The sequence below is a fragment of the Typopeltis vanoorti genome, chromosome 8 (genome assembly GCF_054136105.1).
Source record: "Typopeltis vanoorti isolate ZY-2024b chromosome 8, IOZ_Tvanoo_1.0, whole genome shotgun sequence".
Classification (NCBI taxonomy): Eukaryota; Metazoa; Arthropoda; class Arachnida; order Uropygi; family Thelyphonidae; genus Typopeltis; species Typopeltis vanoorti.
Window position 1 is genome coordinate 13,058,792 of NC_143556.1, and position 26,702 is coordinate 13,085,493.

The following is a 26,702-nucleotide window of genomic DNA, read 5'->3' on the forward strand; positions in this document are numbered from 1 at the left end:
CTCCAGCAGAGTTCAAGATTGGCACCATCAATATAAATGTATCAGTAAAAACGAAATGGAACTAGCAGAAGACTTGGATAAGTACCAGATCACATAACGGGTGTTACCTAAACAAAAAGACAAAAACAGGTGAGATTCTTCTAAGCATCGAACACACAGTGTTATGTTCAGGCAATAATGATGAGTGAAAAGGAGTGTCTATAGTATTCAACACTAAATGTTAAGATAATCTTGATTGGCAGGCAATATCGAATACTGATGTGGGCAAATATCAGAATAGTATTAGCATTATATTGAAGCTTCCTTGGTATACATGTTGGCCTACAGTTTGACACTACTGACTTTGATTATCCTTCCTTATACAGTAGCACATTGAACAACCAAACCAGTGGCACTGCCATCTCTTTCACATGTTCTATAATTCCTTAGTTCTATAGTTCTATAATGTCCTTAGCTTTTGAACACTGGTGTTCAAAAGCTAAGGACAAACTACATTTTTACCCGTACATAAAAAAAAAATTTCATGACTACAGCCAAATGTGGGCATAAATTTATTACCAGTATACTAATAAATTGTATTACACAACAATTGTGTTATAAATTTCTTACAAATTAAATTGCAATATGTTTTTAGCAAAAGTTACAAATTTCCTAACGACTTAGTTAAGGAATTAATGTATACAGTGTTTACGGAAAACTATGCAGAGAGGCATTTCAGTATGGAATATGTCCACCCCTAACTACATTGCATCTCTCACAATGTCGTACCATGCTTAGCACCAAGTGATTCAGGAGTTCTTGAGGCAAACTGGTTTACTCCTCCTTCAGAGCAAGGATAAGGCCTTGTTTTTTTTTCTGGAGGGGAATTTCTAGCAGCAATGCATCTCCCTGTATCCTAAACATGTTCTATGTTTAGGACGATTGAGATCTGGGGAGCATGCTGGCAACTCGATTCGATTAATATCCTCAGTCTCCAGAAGTATCCCCACTTGGCATTGTCATCCACAAAAAGGAATTCTATGCCTACAGCATCATGGAACAGTCGAACATGAAGTTAAAGAACTTCATTGCAATTTTTTTCACTAGTCATAGTGTTGCTCATAGGACAGCACTTTCTTCTGGCTTTCTACATGTAAGTTAATCTAAGGACACTGTTTAGTTGAGAGCCTAACATTACAATAGCTTCCTGTTCTCCTTCTTTTTTTTTTTTTTTTTTTTTTTTCTTCTTCTCTATCACTAAATACTGTACTGTTGTGTTCTCTCAACCATATGCCACATACTTCTCCTTTTTATCCTGGCCCTCTGTACCACTGTTACTTGTGTTTTTTTATTTAAGTTGCTATAGAAGGTGGCTCAGTTCAAGATTGTTTGGATTTTGAACTCGATCATGGCAGTGTTTTAATCCTATGACTGAGTTCTAACAATATCATAGATAAGTTCAGATTTTTTCTTTCTTTCTTTCTTTCCATGTTTTAAATTGCTCCATGGTAATAGAGCACTACAGGTCCAGCTTTTTTTTGTTTGTTTGTTTGCTTGTAATTTCCTTTCAAAAATAAATAAATAAATAAAAATAGTTCATAGTTCTGGCACATACACATACTAGGTCGCAGAGAAAATAGTCGTAATTCCATTCATACATCATCTTATCCAGGAGAGTGTTGTGCTGATCTTTTACTTGACATAGTCTTACATAGCATACCTGGACTGTTCTTTTACTATCTACATAGTTTAGGTCAAGTTAGGTTATTATGCTTTTGAAAAAGTGTGTATGGTGTTTTACTCCTTTTATTTCATTTTTTCTCTTTTCTTCCTTGTAACAGTTTTTGAAGACTTACATATCTCACAAAATACTGCCCATATGTGTTATTTTTCTTTTCTGTTCTTTTTTACATTCATTTTTCTGTCCCATCATATCTATAACATCTTCCTCTTCTTTTCAACTAGCAAGATCGTCAGTGCTTGTTCTTCTGTGTATCCACATCTTGATTGAAATTATTGATCCTTCCAATATTTTCTTTGTTGTCCCTGTTTCTGCTCCATAGAGAAGAGTAGACCATATAAAGCATTTAGTCATTCTTATCCTGGTTTTTTTTTTTTTTTTTTTGCTTATTTTCCTTTATATTAGTATGGTTTTCATTATATTCAAGGTTAAATGAATTTCTAATGGCATTTCTGACATAATATAGTTATTAGATGCATTCACAAGAATAAATAATTAAATAATTTTTATTATTGCAAATATTTTGACCAGAAACTAACTGGTCATCATCAATGCATCAATATAATCACAAGGTGAAGCTAGAACAAAGAATGTTAATCCTATTTACAGAGCTGAGTCATTTGTTGGAATGTGACTTGTGAGTGGTTACAAAATAAAATAAGAATACATTTCAAGCCAAAATTAAGTGATTGAAATAAAATTTAAATTTAGATAATGAATTGATTGACACAGCATTATATCTGCATTAAAAAAATGGATGGGGGTGAACTGCATTATTGCTTTTCATTTGTGAGGATGAGATTCCCAAATCTTGGCAATAGGAGGCATATCCTGGATGCATTTAAACTGGCTTGGGGAGATGCCATTCTATAGCACAGTAAGTACTACCAAATGGCTTCCCCTCAAAGCAACTTAAAACTCATTAGGGACACTTACAAGCCCATCCCTGAGAACCCTGAACCGCAAGTTCCTATCCCATACGTCGTATGCATCTCTGAGATGTTTGCTAAGATCCTGAAAACATAGAATTTAGTTTTCCTACAGTTTTCATATCAACAAAGTCTCTTCTTGGTTACTGTCCACAAAACATAAACAATCCCCCTCTCTCCCTCCCTGGTGTTTACCAGGTCCAGTATGAGTGCCTCCTCATATTTTGGACAAAGAAGATGTTCTGTTGAAAAATGACTACAAGAACACCAGTCATTCTATACAAACAGCAATAAACATGAAAAAATCTGGCCTTGCTCAGCATAGAGCAGATACTGACCACATGATCCTCTGATCCAGTTACTCACCTTTTACATTGACTGATTTAGGTTTGTGAGTTATATGAATAGAGTGTTTGAAGCACTTGTTAAAGGGAGTGTTGAAGTGTTGACACCCAAATTTAAATCAGAATGACTGCCTCTCTATTGCCAAAGTTTGGGAGTGTCATCCTAAGGATTTTAAATGTCAGGAAATAGTCCCCCCCCCCCCTTTTTTTTTTTTTTTAATGCTGATATAATGCTTTATCATTCATTTTGTTGTCTAAATTTATTTTTATTTCAGTTACTTAATTTCAAGTTTGGCTTGAAATGTAATCTTATTTTATTTCGCAACCACCTGCAAAATGGCATTCTGGCACATTGCTCAGCTTTGTTAATAGGATTAACATTCTTTGTTCTAATTTCACCTTGTGATCATGCTAATGCACTGATGACCACTTAGTTTCTGATCGAAATATTTGCAGCAATAAAAATTATTTATTCTTGTGAATATGTGTGTGTGTAATAAACCGTATTCAAGGTTAACCTTGCAGTTTCTATTCTTCTCATAATTTTCCTTTTGCACTTTCCATCTACTTTATAATTAGAAAAACAAAAGTCATGATGACTCACTGTTTTCTGGTTTTAAATTGTTTTCAGCACTTTGAGAGCTCCATGGCCATGAGTTGTCGTTGTCCTACTTCTGTTGTACAGTAGTCTTTTTTGTTTTATAATATCCGTATATCTGTGGAATGACATGAACTTATATAAGCTTTATATTCCTTTTTTATAGCATTTAATAGACCAGCAGGAAGTATATGAATGGTTCCTGAATGTTGGTAGTGATTTGCTAACTAATCTCATGCTGTGTGGAGAAAAGGTATTTTGGAAGTCTAAGATTTTATTTTCATATTCAAGTGTTATAACTAATGTTATGCATTCATCAAAGTAATATTTTAAATGATTACACAATTATTTTTACTTACTGAAAGAAACACGATAAAACTAGTAATACTTCTAACAAACATAACTTTTTTTTAAAAAAATATTGCCTATAATAAGTGGTTTTTAAAAGTGATTCTTTGAAGATTAATTTTAAAGATGAATATTCTGATTATTTTAATTCATTCAGTGATACAAGTATAAAATATTTTATCTACTTTTGCACTTCTTGATATTGCTTAAAATATAACCTTTCTTTATAAATTATGTTGTGTGTATGTGTGTATTAACATACATACACACATACATTTATTGTTTAGTTTTTGTGCATAAAATTTAAAAAAATAAAATAAAATAAAAATCAGCTAACACCTTTATTCCCGTATACGGAGAGCAGGCGAGGCCATTTAGCCCTATCTAACTTTTGGAGACTGAGTGGGCAGTTCACTCTCCACTGGTACCAATCAGAGATAGATGGCCCAAGGCTATCACTAATTAAGCAGTACTCAGTGAAGAGAGACGGCTCAAATGTGCCGCCATCTCATGGTCCCTAACCCTAACACAATATATTTAATGTCTGAAATAATGTGGGTTCTACGGTCGATTTTCTTGAGTTTGCAGGACGAAAAACTCGAGTTTCCGGGAGGAAAAACCTGCTTGCCCGTGCCAGAGATCGACTAACTCGGGAACCGGTCGAAAAAAGGCTTATAAAAATTTCCTCTAGTCGCCGACTAGACTCGAAACCAAGCCTTCCTTCGTGCGGCCAAGCGCCGTGGTGTGCAAACGCCACATCCACTGAGCTACACAGGCTCCGTTTTTGTGCATTTATTAACATAATTATAATGGGCATGGATGTTTGTGATTGTCTGTGAAAATACTAGTGGTGAGCAATAAATGGCATTGGTGTAGCTGTAGTTGGTGGATTGAGTGGTGGAGACAGAGAGCTGTAGAGTACGTTCCCTCCCTCAATGAGCCTTTGGACTACCTGGAGGTGTCACATAATACTACTACTACTAATAATAATAATAATAATTATCCACATATAGGAAGGTGATATGTGAAACATCTGTATCATTAGTTATAGCAAAATTTTTGAAACAGCACCATGTTGGACTAATAACTTTGATTTAAAATAAAAGAAATTAATTACTCAGTATTTTGACGCTCATATTCAGTTCATTATCTAAAAGGTGCACTATATATTATATGTGGAAAGAGCTTCCATAGCTCAATCAGTGTTGACCTTAGTAAATTATCTTAGTAATTTACTAACTTTTTATAATAGAGTAATGGCTGAGTTGGATAAAGGCAATGGCTACAATGATTCTGCTGGATTTTGCAATTTGCATTTGACAGAATACCATATGGAACTCTGTTACGCAAACCAGAACAAATGAGGATTGATGTGACACTGGTTATGTGGATATGAGGGTTGCTGCTGGACAGATATCAAATCAAAAAGTGGTATATGAAGGGACAGAATTAAGGCAAAAATAGATGACTAGGTATGCCGCACGGTTTGGTGTTGGGACCATTGCTGTTTAATTTGTACATAAATAATATAGGAAATTACCTTAAAGAAAATATTCAGTTGTTTGTGATGATGCAAAATTAGGTAAATTAATAGTTAATCAAGGTAATGTGGTGAGCTTGCAGGACAATTTAAACAGGCTGTCAGTATGGGCAAAACATAATGGATGTCAGTTTAATTTAGAGAAATGTAAAATTATGTATTTTGGGATAAATAAATTACAAGCTGTGTGTCCCACATTAATGGAACTGTACTCCAGGAAATAGATGAAGCTAGCGATTTAGGGATGGTGGTAGACAGAAAGTTGAAGTTTAGAGGACACATTGCTAAATTGCTAAAGTAGCTCATAAGATTACTTGGCTAGCAAAGAACACACAAGTAGAGGTAAGGAAGTTGTTATTCCACTTTATAATGCCTTACTATGTCCATATCTGGATCACTGTGCTCAGGTCTGGTCTCCTAGATTTCTTGGGGATGAGGAAGCAGCGGAGAAGCTTCAGAGGCGAGCAATCAAGATGGTGAGTGGTCTGTGGAATGTTCCCTTTGAGTATAGATTGAGGGTGTGTGGATTGCAGAAGTTAGTTCATACAAGAAAAAGAGGGAATATGATAGAAACATTTGAGTTTCTTAAAGATTTTATAGGATTGATGCATGGGAAATGTTTCAGCACTTGGCTAGAGGAGCCAGAACAAGATGTCATCCCTGGAAGTTGAATAAAGGTGTGGTTTGTAAGTAGGGGTGTGAGGACTAGATTTTTTGCTTGGAGGGTTGTGAGTGAGTGGAATTGGTTTCCAGAATCAGTTATGAATGCTTTGTCTGTTAATGGTTTCAGGGAGTGGTATGATAGCTTGTATGGATAGTTTGGGTCTCCCATGTTGAGTCTTCGGACTCCATGGTGGTACCTATACAATAATAATTATAATTATCTGCTAGTTAAAGACATTGGTTTAGCTCTTGTTAATTGTGGCCTAAGACGACCTATTATTGCTAAGTATTTGTATCGAAAATAAGGTCTGAGATTATTATTTATTGCCTATGGTCCTGAAGTTGGAGATTGCTGAAGACCTGAATTCTAATTTGTGACCTGCTTGACCTGGAGTTCTATTATTTAAAATAAGAAATATTGTTAACCTCTTGAAACAGAAGTTATATGGGCTAATACATGTGGTAGCTCATATTCTTCAGAATTTTACTATTGAGATGAGGCGATAGTCTGGTTGATTGGAATATCACATTTATTTAAATTTGCATTTGTGCTAGGTTTTGGTAAGATGTAGGGCCAATAGTAGTATCCAAGATATGATTGGAAAGGTCCAATCGGGAAGTTCCTTATTTTGGATTGGAAATGTGTATCCTATTTCACCTTTAAGAGCAAGTTACAGATGCACGTCGGGATTGCTGGGGAACATAAAATTCTAATAATTTGTGACCAGTTTTGTGTTCCTATATATGACATCTTGTGAGGACATTGGATTTGCCTAGTCTTGGAGTTGGACTGCTGTAGACCTACAGCAAATCAGAGGCACATTTAATTTGGTACATTCTATAGTGGGCATGGGGAGAAGGGGGGCACAAAGAGGATTTGAGTAGAAGAAGAAATTCTTTAGTTTTGTTGGTGGTTTAAAAGTGGCATTCAGGTTATACGAGCCACATCCAGAAAGTAAGATCTGTGTAGAATTTACTGCCAAATAAGATATGGGAGAGGGGTCATGCATGCATAGTAGTGTAAAACTTGATGTAGCTTGGAAGTACCAAAGCACTTTACATCGATTTTTACAGAGGTCAAGTCTCATGAGAATGTTACAAAAATAACCTTGTTTGTCTCTATATATTTTATGCTAAATATTATTGTAAATAACCCTATGGGAATTGACTGTACTTACTGTTTAACAAAAATTTTTAGTGTCTAAAACACAGGCAATGCTTTGCCACCGGAACTTTGTATAATAGCTCTGTGTAAGGGCATAAGAAAGTTGTTTACATTTTAAGTGTATGAGAAAGTTGCTTACGAGCGCTGCACATAAAGACCTTCAAAGTCAGTGTGTAAGAGATCGGCAAGTTTCCGCTGCTCGACAAGATACGATGAAAAGAGTGCATGGAGGAGAAGAAAGAATGGGTTGGTCTTGACTGAAGATCAAGGAGTTGTGCCGAATGCTTCAGGGGTTACAACCCTTTGTGCAAGGTTTCGGAGAACGGGAAATAAAAAGGGACTGAGCCGAACATCCGGGCGGCAGTTGGTTAGAGTCAGAGTGGCAGAGTTATTGTCGTCAGCAGTTAGAGGCAGAAGTACCGGGAGTAGGATCCAGAGGACCAGTCGTTATGGCGAGCCCACGCCAGAGGAGAAAAATGTGAATCATGAGGGAGCAGCCGATGTGAATACCTGAGCCAAGTGTCAGTCAGAAGTTTTTTGCCACGGGAGATCAACTGAAGCCAATAGCTGCAGAGTGAACTTCAAGCGATGGAGAAATCGCCCATATGGTGAAACCTTTTGCCTGAGCTATTCGTGTACCGCAGATTGCAGTAAAAAAAGCCTGTAAATTTTCCTGACGAGATGCCGTTAAAGCAGGACATTTCAGAAGGAAGCCTAACATCCGAGATGAAAGTAAAGGCATAAGAACTTTGGTGCAAGACCTTGGATGAGTGTGTGACACAGAGCCCCTGTAAGTTTGTTCCATTTTTTTTTTGTTGCACATTTCCTTTTATAATCTAGGAGATACGTTATAGATGGACTGATAAGAATTAAGTTAATAGTAATAAGAAGTGTCCATAAGAGAGAGTCATCTGGAATGTTAATAATTGGCATAAGATTTGTGAAATAACTTGGCATAGTTAGCTAATCTCTTTGTGAGTAAATTAGAGTTTCAATTTGATTTAATAAGCAGAGAAGTAATTCAGTAATCATTTTGTATAGTTATTTGGTATTGAAAAGGGGAAGTTTGTTTCTTTATGCTGAAGGTCTAACGGATAGGTAGAGAGAGTAACCTCCCTATCGTTTAATTATTGTATTTTGATATTAATGTAAATAAATGTGTTTATTTTATATTTCAAATAGAGTGCCGCCTGATCTTTTAACTTACAATGCACTGTTCCTAAATAAACTCGGACTTGTGGGTGGGAAACAACTAAAACATTAAAAGCGTAGTTAAAATACTTGAGAACCACGACTGTTTATGCAAACTTTAGTGAAGGAATTTATGCTAGTGAGAGAGAGAGAGAGGTCTTCCGGACGTATTACTGAGTCTTATGCTGATATAGAAATACTGGTGGTGCAGTCTTAACAAATAAATTTTCCAGCGTTCATAGGCATACGACTAGTAAATACGAAAGGTGGATAAACATAGTACACAATAGAATAAGTAAGAGAGGTTACAAAAGCAAAAGCGCACTGCTAATTAGAATAAAGAGTTAATACCCCTGTCTACAATATAAGCATTAAACATCATTCGTTACAAAGGCGCAGTAACCAAGCAGGCTTATAAATAGCAACAGTTTACAGTAGCATAGAGTGACTCATTAGCTAGTTATTGACCATTTTACTTTCGTCATATTATCATTTGTTTTCTTCTACAAATAATTTATAATGCATGCTGTGATTAAAAAAAAAAAAAAAAAAAAAAAAAATCCTGCCAGTTGCAAGGCTCATAGTGTGATATGGTTTTTGTTGGTGGAAAACAATAGTGCTGCAGAAATTCACCAATGACCATGTAAGGCTTAAGGGCCTAACATAATGATTGACATTAAGGTTAAGCAATGGTGTTTTTTGTTTAAAGAAGGGCACAACAAAGTTCACAATGAAGAGCACAGTGGTTAGCCAACTGTGGTGTGACAGATGATTTGGTGTAGAGAATGAGCACAAAAATTTATGAAAGTCGTCATATCACAATTATGGAACTTTTTTTTTGAATTCCTGGAAGTTTCATGCTAAGTCATTCCAGAAATTGTGACAGAAAAGCTGAAGCATAAGAAATTGTGTGCCAGATGAGCCCCAAAAATGCTGACTGATACATGTAAACATTTTGGAGCATTACAAAAATGGAGATGAACTTTTTTTTTTTTTTTTCACATATTGCGACTAGTGATGAAACATACATTTCGTATACAAACAGTGAGTCAAAACAAAAATCGATGCAGTGGTGCCATTCATTATATCTGAAAACCAAAAAATTTTAAACAGGCATCATCAGTGGGAAAAAAAAAAAATGATGGCTACTCTCTTCTAGGACCAAAAAGGGGATCTTGCTTGTTGATTTTCTTCTTCATAGAGGAATCACAATTAATGCTGATGCATATTGTGAAACATTGGAAGAACTTCTACAAGCAATTCAGAACAAAAGACAAGGAATACTATCATTAGGGATTGTGCTTTTGTGTGAAAATGTGCAAGTTCACACTGCAGCTCAAACTGATCAGCAAATTCAGAAAATTGGGTGGGAACTTTTCAGCCACCCACTCTACATTGCTGACCTCACGCCCAATGACTACCTATTGTTCCTGCATATGAAGTAATGGCTCCCATCTCAGCGCTTTGAAGAAGATGAATAACTGAAGAACAGTGTGACTCAGAGGTTGAACTCAATAGCAGCACTTTTACGTAGGTATGAAGAAGCTGGTGCCACAATATCAAAAATGCTTGTAAGTCAATTGTGACTATGTGGAAAAATAAAGTATAAAAGCATGTATTTTAGTATATAATAAACTTTTTTTTCTCTTTCAGTGTTTTTTAATTATTGATTAGATTTTACTTTCTGGATGCACCTCATATTTTTGTAGCATTTTGTGTATTGTTTCAGATATCCATTTAATATTTGGAATAGATATGATGCTACTATAATCTGTTTTATTTTTAGCCATTTAAAGAGTTAAATAATTTTGTTCATTGTTGCTTATAGCCATTGTTTGTAAATGTTTTGTTGATTATTTGAAATTCTTGCTTAAGAGCATTCATCAAAGCAAATTTCTGTTACTCTTTTGGGTATGCTAATGTTTCCTAGTTTTTATGTTGGGTGATGGTCTTTGTTGTATCAGCTAGTAGTATGTGTAGGCTTAAAGGAAACAATGAAGGAGTGAATTGTAAAGCTAGCAAATAATATGACTAATATGTTCTTCAGCCACTTATAAAGAATGACTGAAGCTTTTATAATGTTATATATATATATATATATATATATATATATACATACAGGTAACCCTTGTATAACGTGGTACTTATACAATGCGGTTTCGATATAACGCAGTCTACAATTTCTAGTAACCCTTTATTTTTTTTTTTCATATATTTTTCACCGTGCCACTTAAAAATCAAATTTTATCTTCTTTAAATTTGTGTCTGTCCGTATCGTGCAAGTAGTTATAAGTATCAAATTTAGTTTTATTGTATCCCTGAATAAGGTACTGCAGGCTTTTGCAGTCTGTGTAATTCTCAACAAATAGTGCAATCAGAGACAACTGAAATAAAAACAGTACTAACTAATGAATCACATGTCCTCCTCTCACAGAAACTATGCTGTATACACTCAAGCAAAACCATATGTTGCACTAAAACATAGTATCTAACTAAAAACTATTGTCCAATTCCCGATGTTATTAGAACAGATCACAAAGGCTAACTTCAAATAAAATTCTACCAAGAATTGAAACATATCATATAATGAGTGTGTGAGTTCGCCTGCCAACTCGAACGTAAACAGCCATAAAATTCAACCAAGAGTTGAAACTTTGTGTGAGTTGAGCCAGCCAGTAATGAGAAGTTCCGTCGGAACGATAAATCACACCCTGTTGTGAATGTGCTAAATCTAATAGTGAATGTTGTTATGAGTTTCAGGTGTAATCGAATTTGACTGAAGAGAATTAGCATTTCAACTCAACACTTGTCAGTTGTCTTTGGGTCGTGCGATCTTTTGTTAATATCGCACCAATCATATGCACGTCTTCATAGCTGCTCTCTCATGTAAAACAAAATTCAATTTGTACGTATTGTAATAACTAAAAAAAAAAAGTTTAATAATTTATAAGCATATAAAAGGATATCACCTGTAAATCATTGATGTGCCAGCAAAATTCTCAGAGTGCCATAGGTTCACCATCTAGGGTTTGCTGTATAAAGCGTTTGTTGTTGAAAATTGAAAATCTTCGTTTTCTGCCAGGAAAGTGCATTAAAAATCATAAGTGTGTTATTCTCAAGCTGAGCAGTTTATTTTCTGGTGAGTTACATACAGTATGTAATACTTTTTTTTTTTTTATGTAAAAGTTTGTTATTGTAATGGCCACTAAAACTGCAACGAAAGGGAAAAAACCAACATTGAAGAGGAAATTCATTTCTCTCGAAGAAAAAATTAAAATCTTGGATCGGTTGAAAATTGGAGAAAAACCAGGAGTTGTTGCAAGGACTCTGAATTTAAATGAATCAACAATTCGAACAATCAAACAAAATGAACATAAAATCCAAGAAAGTGTTATTATTGGGTCAGCGGTAAGTGCAAAGTGCGTTGCTGTGTATGCGATATTCTAATAGAAAAAAATAGAGAAATCGCTAATGATTTGGATAGAAGATTGCACTCAAAAGAAAATTCCTTTGGATTGACATCTTATTAAGCAAAAAGCTCTCAAAGTTTATAAACATTTAAAAGAACTTGATCAAGATTCTTCAGAAGAAATCTCTCAGCATGGATTTTGTGCCAGTAAGGGTTGGTTCGAAAATTCTAAAAAGCGGTTTTCTTTTTTTAATCTTAAACTCCAGGGAGCATCAGCAGATGTAGAAGCTGCCCAGAAATACCCAGCAGAACTTTTAAAAAAATCATTGAAGGTGGTGGTTATAGTACAGACCAGGTGTTCAATGTGGATGAATCTGGGTTATATTGGAAAAAAAATGCCAAAACACATGTTTCGAAACAATGAAAGATCAACTTCTGGATTCAAAGTTTCCAAAGATAGAATTACTCTACTGTTTTGTAGTAATGCATCAGGCGATTACATGACAAAACCAATGTTTATTAACCGTTCCGCAAATCCTCGTGTGATGCTCCCTGGAGTTTACAAGTCCACCCCACCTGTTTATTGGTGGGCCAACAAAAAGGCAGGTTACAGCCAGCATGTTTGAAAATTGGTTTTTCAAGTTTTGTTCCCGATGTAGAAAGTTACACAAAGAAAAAGAATATGGACTTCAAAATTCTACTAATTTTAGATAACGCACCAGGCCACCCAACAAATCTAAGTCATCCGAATATTAAAATAACTTTTTTGCTGCCTAATACTACTTCACTTATTCAACCACTCGGCCAAGGAATAATATCAACATTTAAGTCATATTATATTCGTCGAACATTCCAGTTAATTTTGGAAAAAATGGAATCTAATCCAAACATGACACTGCCTCAAGCATGGAAAGAGTCTCCAACATTGAGTGTGAAAATTATTTTTCTGTCCATTAAGGAATTGCAACCCTCTATGCTGAATGCTTGCTGGAAAAAAATATGGATTGAAGCCGTTTTGGAACAAAATTTTGTACCTCCAGTGGATGCCGAGCTAAGTCATATAATAAATGTCATACACATTTTTGGTGGAGAGGGCTTATGCGATATGGTTGAAAATGAAATTAGTGAATTAATTGATGGGGAAACAGATTTAAATGAGGAGGAACTGGTACATTTAATAAATGATGTCGAACCAAATGGTGGGGAAAGTTCTGCCAAAGATTCTGATTGTGATGAATCCATTAAAGAATTCATTTTAAAGAAATTAGCAGAAGGATTGGACTTGACAAGAAGGTTAGGAAGTTATTTTACGGATAATGGTCACTCAATGGAGCACTCGGGAAAATTCACGAGACAATTGGATATTTCTTTAGCACCATATTATGAAATTAATAAAAAATTGCTGCATAGTAGTAAGCAAGGTCTTATTACTGACTTCTTGATAACTAAACCAACTGAAGTATGCAATGAGAATTTACAAATGATGTCCAAGAGATTTCAAGTGTTGACGACGTCCAGCCACTCGTAAATAAAGAACATCTACGTAATGTTATTTCTGAAGACAGTAATGACGATTAAAATATGTGCTTTATTTTATTGTGTCTAAAACATTTATGCATTATGTGCAATGAAGTTTATGTACAATTTGTAATTTTTATAATTTTACACTATGTATTTGTCTCATAGTTTATGTTCTCTTAACTTACATGAATTACCTGAATTAAATAAAAATGTTGTTTTTATTGGATATGTCATTGTTGTTTATATAATTAAAAAAAAAGATTTCGGAACCTAACCCTACTTTTTCTATGTTATCTAAGTCTTTTCTATGGACCCTAACATTGTTAGGGTCCATAGAAATCCATCTGCCTGGAGGAACACAAGTCGTACATCGTTAAACACAACTATGGCCATTCAGGCTTGGCTGACCATGTTTTGGACACCACCCACAGAGTATCATGGAAGAAAACCACCATGCTCCACCACAGCAAATTCAAGAAAGAGAGACTTTTCTTAGAAGCAGCAGCAGCTCTCAGAAACCAACCAAATCTTAACAAATACGGTTGCATTAAGCTTCCGAAGATTTGGGAAACACTCATCACCAGAGGTCCCACCTTACATTCCAGGCCACCTACTACCGCCCTTAGAGGGCGCTCCACCTAGATAGGACTTTAGTGTCACCCACGTGGTTGGGCTTAGTATTGTAAGTTTTTGTGTGCATGTTACATTAATTGTTTTTGTAATCCCCGTAGATGTCCTAGTGACTAGGACGAAATATAGGAGTATTAAATTCTAATTTAATTCTTTCTGAGTGTTGTAAAAAAATCCATTAAACCTCCAACATAATATCCTCACAGCACTTAAGCCTCTACACAAGAAGGCTAGTAGGATCAGTTCACCAAATTAGTGTTGTGTTCATTGTAAGATAGCTTGTTTCTTTGTGTATTATATTCCAAATGATTACCTTAATATGAAGGCTGGATTACACAATAATAGTGAAGGACAGAATCAGCATTATTATTTCCTGGTATATAGTTTAACTTCAAGGGGTGTGCCAGATGCTGTGGGAGTCTAACATAATTAAGATTTCATGACTTAGACATGGGTTGGTGATTTTATTCTGTATTGGTTTGTTATTTGTCAAGTTTATTTGATCAGCTTTTACATTTTGTTCTTCTAATGCATTCTTAGTCAATCATCAATTCACCTATGCCTCAGTTTTCCTTTGGTTTTGTTTTTTTACCTCTGATTTTTGCTTTAAACACTTGTTTTGCTAATCTTTCATTTCCCATTGTAAAAATAGGAGATTTTTAATTAATATTATTTTAATCCTTTTATTAATCGTACTGGATGCGGCATTGTTTAAATATAGGATTCTTATTTATTTTATTTAATCTCTTTTTCTAACAATTATTTTTTGTAATTCTGAGTGTTCCTATATATTTATTTATTGCACAAGGGTAAACTCTGATTGGTGCAATGACCTTAACTCTTTCTTTCAGAATCCAAATAATCACTGACTCAAGACCAAAATACAAAATAAACACATTTAATAAAACAAAAACAATATATATATATATATATATATATACTTCAAACAATATTACATAACTAACTAAAAATTTAATTGGATCCAAGGCCTTTTTAAAATTAAACTTACACTTAAAACTAGACTAAACACTTTGTTTTCACATTGACAAAATGTTCATTTTCACAGGATCCTTTTTCATCACTCATGTAGCACACATTAATTCTTCCTAACTCAATTCTGTCTCTTTTTAGTAGAAATAATAGACAGATCTGGCATCCTTAAGACAGATGAAACTTCCTAATCAGAGTTTTCTCGAACATTCCTTTAGAATATAAATAGCAATTTCTTCTTTTATTCACTAACTTATCGACAGTCTTAAGTTTTCCACTTTAAGAAATTCACAGTTCTACGATTCTCTTTTTGGAACCTACTATAAATTTTCCAATTAGTGTTTCCTCCAATATTCCTTTTAAAACGCCTATAGCAATATTTCCCTTTTATTTATCAATACTTATTCCACTTTGAAACTTCATTGTTCCACGATTCCTTCTTCAGAATATACTATTAATTTTCCTCTGACTGTCACATAAAAAAACTCAAATTCCTCCAAATCTAAATATCTGCCGGCCTGTGTTCTAATTTTTTCTCCGAACACTCTCTTGTTTATTCTCTCATTGCTTTGATACCGAACTTGTCTGCTGTCAATCACACATCAAACTTCTCAACGAACATGTGCACTCCTTGAAACTGGTAAGCAAGCAGTTAGGTATAATGCCTGACACATTATCTCTGTTAGCGACAAGAGAATGTCTTCATAAAACACAACTTAATATTTTAAATTACAATAAATTTGTTTAAAGTAATACAAATATCAAATCCAGTAAGTACATAAATTTTTTAAATGCTTTACATATCACTTTGACAAAACAATTTCAATAACGGGCACATCGCAAGTGCCGCCAATGCATGTTATGAAACTAAAACTAATAAACATACTAACATAAACAATACTTAAAAATATTGAGAATTTTACATTATGATTATTTTTACACCATTATATTTAAGTGACGATATCATTTTAGATTAGCTCTGCTTACACATTCTTGAATATTATCAGTAGCAAATCATTTTCTGATATCTCTGTTTTTAACTGGTTTTGGCAATGATGCAATCAATTTTCTCTCTCTCTCTCCTAATGTTCCCTATTCTTTGATTAATTGTTTTATTTCCAGTTGAACTCTCTGATCCACCGCATGCTAAATTGGCTTAACACGTTCATTGCCAATCATGCATTATCGCGTGATGTGAGTTCTCACCAAACGGCCGATCACGCGTTATCGCGTGGACATCGCTAACTAAATAAAAAAAAAAAAAAAAATTGGCCACCACACGAAATTCCAATTTTCAGCTTGGCAATGAACGTGTCGAACACTGTCCTGGTCTTTTGACTGATTTCTTTCTTATTCCACATAAATTTATTCAACTGATTACCCAGTACCATAATGATTTTGTTTATTCTACTTGCTTCTATATTTAATATGTCCACTTCACCAAAAATTATATATAAATAGCTGAACGTTTCACTTATTCTGCAGGTTGCCATTAAGAATTCAGTTGGTTTTTCATGTTCTCATCTTTTTATTGCTGATTTTCTTATCAAATTTGCTATAGCTGTTATTCAGCGCACTTGGAATGAATTCACTTATGACTTGAAGTGAATTTATTCAAGAATTAGAATGCTGTCTACATAAATGAAAGAACTAAACTTAATAACTTTTATTTGAATTGTCAGATTTGATACTTTTCTTAGCATGATGATTTCTGTATATCTGTTCAAATATATTAACGAGATCAAAGCATTAATGTCGTCCACATAAATTATGTGAAAATCGATCCTACCTTTCACCTGATTTAATATCAAAGCATCTTCCTTTATGTCCTTTTGTTCTGACTGCTAATTTGCAACTTATGTTCTTTATTGCTCTATATAAGATTTCAGTTTAGTATTTTGAACACTCCCCGCCCCTCCTTCACACTCTAGACATTATCATGTACTTTTGTAAGATCATCAATGCTAAAAAGAGGCTGATCATCATTATATCTACTTTGCTGTTTAGATCTCCAACAGGAACCAGTTTTTCCAATTTTTCTTTATATCAGCTAGCTTCCTTTTATTAATGACTTAAATTCCTTTACTATTTAAACCTTCTTTGAGACTATAAGCATACATAAGTTCAATACATTCACCATTTTTTGAGAAGTAGATGTAACCCCCCCCCCCCCCAATAATTTGAGTGATCTTATGTACTGAACTAAAAGTGACTTTGATATTCTTAGCCTTTAAGATGTGTTCTGTTCTCTTCTTTTTATATGGGAGGGTCAGTACACTTTTTAATTAGTTATCTTATTTGAATAATATCATTGCTTTTCTCTTTAAACATGTTTCATATCGATGTTGAATTGTGGGGATCCAGAAATACAACTTAAATCTTTTATCATGTTACTCGCCATTTTTTATGTTACTCACCATGGGTAAGTAACATTAAAATATGTTACTCACCCATGGTATCAGTCTACTTTACATAAATATTGTTATAGGTGATGTTTTAAAAAACTAAATGTTATGACGACAAAACAAAGTGATAATTCTTTAATTTTCATTATAGATTATGTGTAATTATAAGGAAATATGCTTTCCTTTAATGTGAGTTGAAAATGGCCACGAGACAGCCTGTCACAACTTATATTGTGTTTTCTTTTGTTTATTGTTCATAATAAAGGGTGAATTTATATAAATTTTCCATCAACAATAATTTAATAGAAAAAACAAATAATAAATTCATGAAAACAAGAAAATAGTAGCACTCACTGTGCAGCTAGAATCACTTTTCATAATGCATTCAGTCACATGATTTGGTCTTTGATTTGTTTTTGCAAGATAATTCTATTTTTTTAAATCACAGTATTAAAAAGCATTTTCATTATAAAATGTTCAACTATTTAATTACACTAAGCTAATTCATGTTGTGAGCTGTGAAAAATAAGCGTAGGCCAATACTATTTTACTGTTGTGTACCTACTTAACAGATAGAGGTTTTGGAAGAATAAGATATATAGATATACTACAGTATTTAAATACATTGTGCCAATTTAAATTTTTGCATTTATAATTACCAGTTTATTTTGTTAATGAAATTATATTGTGAGAAAAGCATAATTAATTTATTTTTTAAATAATAGATGATCTATTACATATGTCATACTCATAGTGTAAGAGACACAATAGGACCATATATGTACAAGCAGCAACTCAGGAATGGCTCTTACAGAATTCTCTATCAGTAACAAGCTTTACATTATGAATACATTTTTTAAGAAAGCCCCCAAAAGAAAATGAAGATGTCCAAATTGAGAAATAAAAAATGAAATAGATTATATACTGTGTAACAATAAAGAAATAGTTCAAGATATGTCAGTACTAAATCAAGTAAAAACAGGAAGTGACCACCTACTGGTGAGAGCCAAAATTAAAATAAACCCCAAATTGGAAAGAATAAAATGACTAAACAACAAAAAAATCGAGAAATTTTGACTTAAAACCTATTGAAAACAAGAAGAAGCATTAGGAAGAAAAACTCAATCAAAAACTATACTTAATAAATATATTTGAAGAAGACATAAATAAAATAAGCAGAAACCTAACAGAAGTAATAATCTCAGCAGCCAACGAATTCAAAAGCAACAAACAACAAAAAGACTATAAACTTTCAGAGGAAACCTTACAACTACTAAAAAAAGATGAAATATGAAACAAGACAAAAACTTAATTTCTAAAATAGAATATGCAGAACTATGCAAAACAATAAGGAAAAAGATAAGAAATGAAATAAGAATTTATAACACTAAAAATTATAACACTGTAAGAGCCATTCCTGAGTTGCTGCTTGTATCATATATGTATGGTCCTATAATTATAACTTAAAACACTAAAACACTAGATTGGAGAAAGAATTAGAGGACACAAGTTTTGTCAAAACTAAAGATCCAGAAAAGAAATGGGAACAAGTTAAAGAGAATATAAAGAAGATTGTAGAAGAAGAAATCGGATATATGTAAGAGCTAAAAGAATAAAAAAACCTTGGATAACTAATGAGATGATTTCTCTAATGGAAGAAAGAAGAAAATGGAAAAATAAAGACACCTCAGAAGGGAAAATACAATATAGAACCCTGAATGACAGATTGAGAAGGGAAATAGAGAAGATTGGCTTAAAAAACAATGTGAAGAAATGGAAAATTATGAGACAGTAAGGTATGATCTTTTGTATGAAAAAGCAAGAAGCATGAATCACAAGAGAAATGGAATTCGAGCTAGAGGCATAGAAAATAAGAATGGAGAAATCATAACTGAAGAAGATAAAATCCTAATGAGACGGAAGGAATACATTAAAGATCTATATGACAAGGAAAATAGACCAAATGAGTTGTCATTAGAAGATATAAAGAAGGTAAATGAAGATGATCTAGGCCCTGAGATTTTGAAGACAGAAGTAGAAATGACCATTAAAGAACTAAAATGTGGAAAGGCAGAAGGATCTTTTGATGAATTCCTGAAACAATTTCAGAAGAAAGGAACTGAAGAAATAACCAAAATAATAAATTTAATTTATAACAAAGGAGAATTACCAAAAGATTTTATGACCTTAATATTTATACCTATTCCAAAGAAAAGTAATGTTGTGAACTGCAAGGATTTTAGAACAATAAGCCTCATTTCCCATACATCAAAAATGCTTACGAGAATCTTAACATGAAGAATTGCATCTAAGGTGGAAGAATGTCATGGAGAAGATCAGTTTAGTTTCAAGAAGGTTAGGGCAACAAGAGATGCGATTGGACTGTTAAGAATAGTAAGTGAAAGAAGTCTGAAAGTGAATAAAGAAGTTAATATCTGTTATATAGATTTTGAAAAAGCTTTTGACTTTGTAAAATGGGATAAGATGGTGGAAGTAATGGAAAAGATTGGTATAGATTGGAAAGACAGAAGACTAATTATTTCACTATATATGGAACAAACTGCCATGGTGAGAGACATATATGGTACAACAAAACCAGGTATCATTGGATGAGGAGTAAGACAAGGCTGTTCTCTGTCACCAGTTTTGTTTAACATGTATTCTGAAGCAATATTAAAAGAAGCACTGGAGAATTTGGAAGAAGGAATAAAGATTAGAGGTAGACAGATATTTGCAATAAGATACGCAGTTGACAAGGCACTATTATCAAAATTAACAAAATTATCAAATACTGAAACAAGACTACAACATCTATTGAACAGATTACTGGAATCCTGTATCACTTATGGAATGAAAATTAACATCAGAAAAACAAAGGTAATGAAAATTGCAAGGAAAGAGGCAAATATGGATATCAGAATAAATGGGGAAAAGTTGAATCAAGTAAAGACATTTAAATATCTAGGAAGTGTTATTAGCAGTGATGGAAGATGTAAAAGTGACATAAAAGAAAGAATAGCAATGGGAAGAGATGCCTTTAATAGAAAATGGAATTTATTCAGAAGTAAAATGGATAGAAACCTAAAGAAAAGACTAATGAAATGTTATGTGTGGAGTGTTGCCCTCTATGCAGCTGAAACTTGGACATTGAAGAAATTAAGATTTTGGAAAGCTTTGAGATGTGGATTTGGAGAAGAATGGAAAAAATCAAATGGACAGATAAAATAACCTAATGAAGAGGTCTTGAAAAGAATAGAAAAAAGAAGTCTGTTAAGGAGGATAAAAAGAAGAAAGGGAAACTGGATCGGACATATTCTGAGAGGGAATGGAATCATCAGAGATGCCATCGAAGGACAAATGGACAGAAAAAGACCCAGAGGAAGAGTAAGGATAACAATGCTGAATGGAGACAGGTACACAACCTTGAAAGAGAAGGCTCAGAACAGAAGAGAGTGGAAGAAAAGTTTTTGCTACTAAGAGAAGAACCTGCTCAATTGCAGAATAACCAAGAAGAAGAAGAACAACACTAAAAAATAAAAGAAACAATTGAAAACAATAAAAATATGAAAATACTAAGAAAACATTTATTAGTTTTCAAAAGTCAAATAACTGCAATAAAAGACAAGAATGTAACTATAATAAGGAACCAAGAACAAATCCTAAGCAGACTAGAAAAATTTTATAAAGAACTCTATAGTGATCTTTCAGTAGATAAAATCAAATATAAATTACTCTTCTCCATCGCATATAGAATTCATCCCCCCATTCACTTCAGATGAAATGAAATAAACATTAAAACAAATGGAAAATGTCCTGGTGAAGACCTAATTCACACAGAATTAATTAAATGGGGAGGAAATAATATAATTCACCATGTCACAAACTTACTAAATCTATGCCTAGAAGAGAGAAAGATACCAGAAAACTGGAAAAATGCTACTCTGATACTGTTATTTAAAAAAGGGGACAAAGAAGAAGTAAAGAACTATAGGCCAATTAGTATTCTCTCCAATCTGTACGAAATTCTCACAAAAGTAATAACAAATAGGTTAACCCTCTGTTCTAGACTTAAATCAACCAGTAGAACCACCAGGATCCCTTGAAGGCTTTAGCACAATTGATCATATTCATGCAGTAAAACAAATAATAGAAAAGCAGAAGAAAACCAATTGCCTCTCTGTTTAGCTTTTATTGATTATGAAAAAGCATTCGATTCCATCAAAACTAATGCAATAATCAAAGCACTCCAGAATCAGGGAGTTCCTGGAGAATGTGTGGATCTTCTCCAGGAAATATACCACATGCAACAGCAACAATCCAACTTCACATGAGTAGCAGTAAAATATCAATTGAAAAAGGTGTCTGACAAGGAGACTCTCTATCACCCAAAATCTTTACAGCAGTCCTTCAAGAAATATTTAATAATATAAACTGGATAAACCTTGGTATAAAAATTAATAACAGAAACTTAACACAACTGAGATATGCAGATGCTGTCATAATTTTTGCAAACACTCCAGAAAACCTTAATATAATGATGAAAGACCTATATTATGAAAGCAGAAAAGTCGGTCTAAAAATAAACAGAAAAAAACTAAAATCATGTTTAATCATTTTGTAACACCAAAAAACAATTTTATTATTATTATTGTTACGGGCGACTCCAGGAGTCCTTAGACTCATCGAGGGAGGTCCTAAACATCATGTCCTCTCACCACAGATACTTGACATTCTCACAGTATCTATCATATCTTGCCTTGAACTCACTCACTGTCATAGCCCACAACAGACTCTGCAGCTTATTCCACTCATTTACCACTCTAAAAGTAAAGAACCCAGCTCTAACACCCTTGCTAACCACACTCTTGCCCAGCTTCCATAGATATCCCTAGTTCTCCCACCACCAGTCCTGATCTCAAAAATATCCTCTGAATTAATCCTATAGAAACGTTTAGCAATTTGAATGTCTCAATCATACTCCCCTTTTCCACCTATCAACTAATTTCTGCAACCCACAAATCTTCAACCTGTTCTCATAAGGTTCATTCCAGACCTGCTATCATCTTGGTCACTCGCCTCTGAATCCTCTCCACCCCCTCCCCATCAAGAAGAAACCTAGGTGACCAAATCTGGGCACAGTAGTCGAGATGAGGTCTTATCAAGGCTCGATATAGAAGAACTATAACTTGTTTGTCTCTGCTTGTTAAAGTATTTTTCAGCAACCAAGTGATCTGATGAGCTGTTTTGGCCACTTTTGCAACGTGCCACCCCCCCCCCCCCCCTAAACTTCAACTCCTTATCCACTAACACTTCTAAATCTCGTGCCTCAACAATTTACTGGAGTACAGTTCCACCAATGTAGTAATCTGCTGCTAATCTTTTCACCCCGAAATGTATAACCTTACATTTTGCCACATTAAATTGACATCCATTCTCCTTAGCCCAGACCTCCAATTTATCCAAATCTTCTTGCAAAATTTTGACATCATCTGCATTCACTATTAATGGGCCCTACCCAACTTTGCATCATCTGCAAACAAATGAACTGTTCCTCTCAGATCCTTTCCTATATCATTAATGAACAAATTAAACAGCAGTGGTCCAAGAACAGATCTTTGTGGCACACCACTAGTCACAAGCCGTCTTTTGGACTCCACTCCTGAATAAACCACTCTCTGGTGTCTCTCCATCAACCACCCTCCTATCCATCTCACCAACCCTATATCCATCCCCATTTGCTCCAGTTTACTGATTAGAATAACGTGGTATCCTGTCAAAGGCCTTGACAAAGTCCAGTAGAATCACTGTAAACCCATTACCCTTATCTAATTCAGCTGTCACTGTGTTATAAAACTTGAGCAAGTTACTGAGGCATGATCTACCCTTCACAAAGCCATGCTGTCCCCTGTACAGTATCTCATTTTCATCAATCCATTCCTGTATTTTTCCCTTGACTACTCTCTCCAAGACCTTGATAACGCTCCTGATATGCTGATTGGTCAGTAATTTGCAACAGTCTTGGATACTCCTTTATGCAGTGGAACTATTTTTCCCCTCTTTCCAAACCTTCGGGACTAAACCAGACCCGAGACTCAGATTAAACCACATGGTCAAGGGCACTGATAATTCTTTAGCCGTTTCACGTAAGACCTGTGCCGGTATACCATCCAATCCCACAGATGTATTGACATTAAGGTTCTGTAATAGACTATTCACCTCCGTTTCATTCATCACAATTCACATATAAACTAATGGTTCCTTCATTTTTTCAACGTCACCACCTGGATGATATACTCTTGCAAAGTGCTCACTCAGTAATTCCACTATATCGACTGATTCAGTGACTTCCTTACCATTGTCATTCCTTAAAATCCTTTTGCCGTGTACAGTTTTTTTTTTTTTTTGCTTGCAGCATATTGAAAGAACTGTTTGGGATTCTCTTTAGCTTGCATAGCTAGTTTCCTTTCATAATCTGCTTTTGCTTTTTTTACCACACTCATTACCCTTCTGGCCTGCACTTTATACCGTTCGTGTGCCTGCAGGTCACCTCTTTCTTTAAATTCCCTCCACAGTTTTTTTTTTTTGCAGCTCAAGCTTAATGGTGTTATTCATCCATTTAACCCCTACTTGTTTTACTATTCATATCCTAGGTATACAATCAGCCATAACCTCCTGTAAATGCTCCTTGACCACTTCCCATGCTCTATCAACATCCAGCCCTTGCAGTTGCCCATGCCGTGGCACTGATCCAAGCAATCTCCTAAGCTTGTCATATTTGCAAAATATGAAGAGACTCTTTCTTGGAAAGAGTCTCTTCATATACATATTTTGGTCATCTTATTGATGTAAACTGTGGATTCCAAAAGGAAATAAATAGAAGAGTTCAACTTGCCTGGGGTGCATTCAGAAAATTGAAAAGCATTTTTCAGAACAACGATGTCCTACTCTGTTTAAAAAGGAAGGCATTTAACCAGTGTATACTTCCACTCATCACATGTGGTTGTGAAACTTTGTTGCTAACAAAAGAATTGGCAAATAAACTAACAACAACAGCTCAAAGAAAAATGGAGAGGTTGATGCTAGGCATCACATTAAAAGATAAGATGCAAAACACCTGGATAAGAAGGCAGTCTTACATCATTCTTCACCATAAACGACTAAAATGGAAATGAGCCGGACATCTATCCTGGAGAGATGAGCGATGGACCACTATACTAATGAACTGGATTCCAAAAGAAGGGAAACGGGTCCAAGGACATCCTGAAAGAAGGTGCAGTTATGAACTGTCAAAATTTGTTGGGAAAAATTAGTCAACCATTGCCAAGAACAGAGAAAGTTGGAAAGAACTGGAGGGGGCCTTCGTCCAGCAGTCGACAGAAAATGGCTGAAAAGAAGGAGAAGAAGAATACAGATTCCTCATGGAGTTAGAAGACCCATCATGATACTACATTGACACACTAGCCATTATTCATACAATGCCTATCATATCTCTCCTGAAACTCATTCACAGATGAAGCACTGACTATCACCTCTGGTAATGCATCCTACCTATTCACCACCCTCTGAGCAAAAAAATCTAGTCCTAACACCTCTGTTCTCTCCTCTCCTCCACTGTAGTGGAAAAAAGTCACTAATATCAATCTTATGAAATGTCTAATAGCTTATATGCTTCTGTCATATCTCCTCTCTTATGCCTCTCAGCTAGTTTTTTGTAGCCCACAAACCTGCCACAATCTTTGTCACTCATCTCTGAATTCTCTAACACCTCTTCATCACCAAGGAATCTGGGTGACCAGATAAACAAATAAAAAGAATTTAAAAAAAATTTCCCTATCTTGATATATCTGGAGATGTTAACTGTTATTTTACATGCTTTCTGGTTTTTTAGTTTTTCATGTTATTTCCTGATGAAGTGAAACATAGTATTTCATCAAAAACTAGTCGAAATAAACACATCATTTCTATTTGGCATCTTTGTTTGTGGTTTAATACCAGATAAAATATTTCTAGTATATATCTAACAGATTTATAAAATCATTTAAAGTTTATTAAATTGATATATATATATATATATATATATATATATATATACACACACACATCTGTTTTTGTGTACTTAATTTTCCTTTAAATAATTCATTATAAGTTAATGAACATTTTAAAGCAGTTTTTTTTTCTATCTACAGGATCCCAAAGACTGTTTAGTAGCATATAGTGAGATTGTGGAATTTGTTAGTGATAAAAGTAATTCGCCAATAATGGAAGAAGAATTAAAGAGTAGAGGAGTGAGTATTAACTATAGTAATAGAGAAATAAATTTTAGTAATTTCAGTATATAATTTTAATGCTTATTTTTGTATTTTCTCTCGTTTTCATCGGATTTTTATTTTTCCAGATATATTTTAATCGTGCTTTTTTTATATTTAAAAAAAAAACAGCCATTTATTACTTCAACACACACAAAAAAAGCATGCATACTTAAGCACTGTTCTTAATCAGTTTGATAAAGGAATATAAACTATTAAAATAAAAAAATAACAATAAAAGCACAAAATATAGCTTCTCCAATATAACTTTAATAGATAAGATTTTCAGAGTAAGGGTGAAAGAAAATGAAAAGTGATTGTGGCTGAATAGAGCATGATTAAGTTTAAGATTTCTGTGGTTTTAATAATGATATACGTCAGTATCCAGTATAAGGACCACATTATGTGAAGAGTAAAAAAAACTATATATAATGTAAACTCTATTGGTCTTGTGAATTGATAGGCTTACATCATGAGATAAAATTGTTGGTCGATTTTTTAATACATTGTATCCTTTCAGTTCCGAAAGTTTTAATTTATATTTTAATTTACATTCTATAGTTCTGAAACCTTTTGTGCAGTATCTTTAATCTCCTGAAAAGTCAACCCGTTGACTCATGAAACTAGTATTCGTGAAATATAGTTCTTTACTCCTTGCATAATGCGGTCCTTTTACCTGAAGTTAGATGTAGAGCATGATTCATTTTTATACTGTAAAGTAATAAAGTTATTCTTTGTTTTTTGTATATTTAGGTAAGGTGCCTTTCATTTTATGATGTTGTATTCGATTTTATTTTACTTGATGCCTTTGAAGATTTAGAAACTCCTCCACTTTCTGTCACTGCTGTTGTTCAGAATCGATGGCTGTCCAGTGGATTTAAAGAAACTGTAAGAGAGAGAGAATTCTTTGGATTATTCATATTTAAAGTTGTAAAGTTTGCTT

At 34.1% G+C, this 26,702-nt stretch overlaps 1 protein-coding gene across 3 annotated transcripts in view; it reads left to right on the forward strand.

The window, feature by feature from the left end:
- The window catches only part of Miga (mitoguardin), a 215,327-nt gene that overhangs the window by 132,407 nt on the left and 56,218 nt on the right, over positions 1 to 26,702 (forward strand). For all 3 annotated transcript variants that reach the window (XM_090396518.1, XM_090396521.1, XM_090396520.1), the window contains exons 9-11: positions 3,758 to 3,844; positions 25,640 to 25,738; positions 26,513 to 26,647. In XM_090396518.1, coding sequence (XP_090252644.1) covers positions 3,758 to 3,844; positions 25,640 to 25,738; positions 26,513 to 26,647 — 321 coding nt within the window. The remainder of the gene's footprint in view (positions 1 to 3,757; positions 3,845 to 25,639; positions 25,739 to 26,512; positions 26,648 to 26,702) is intronic.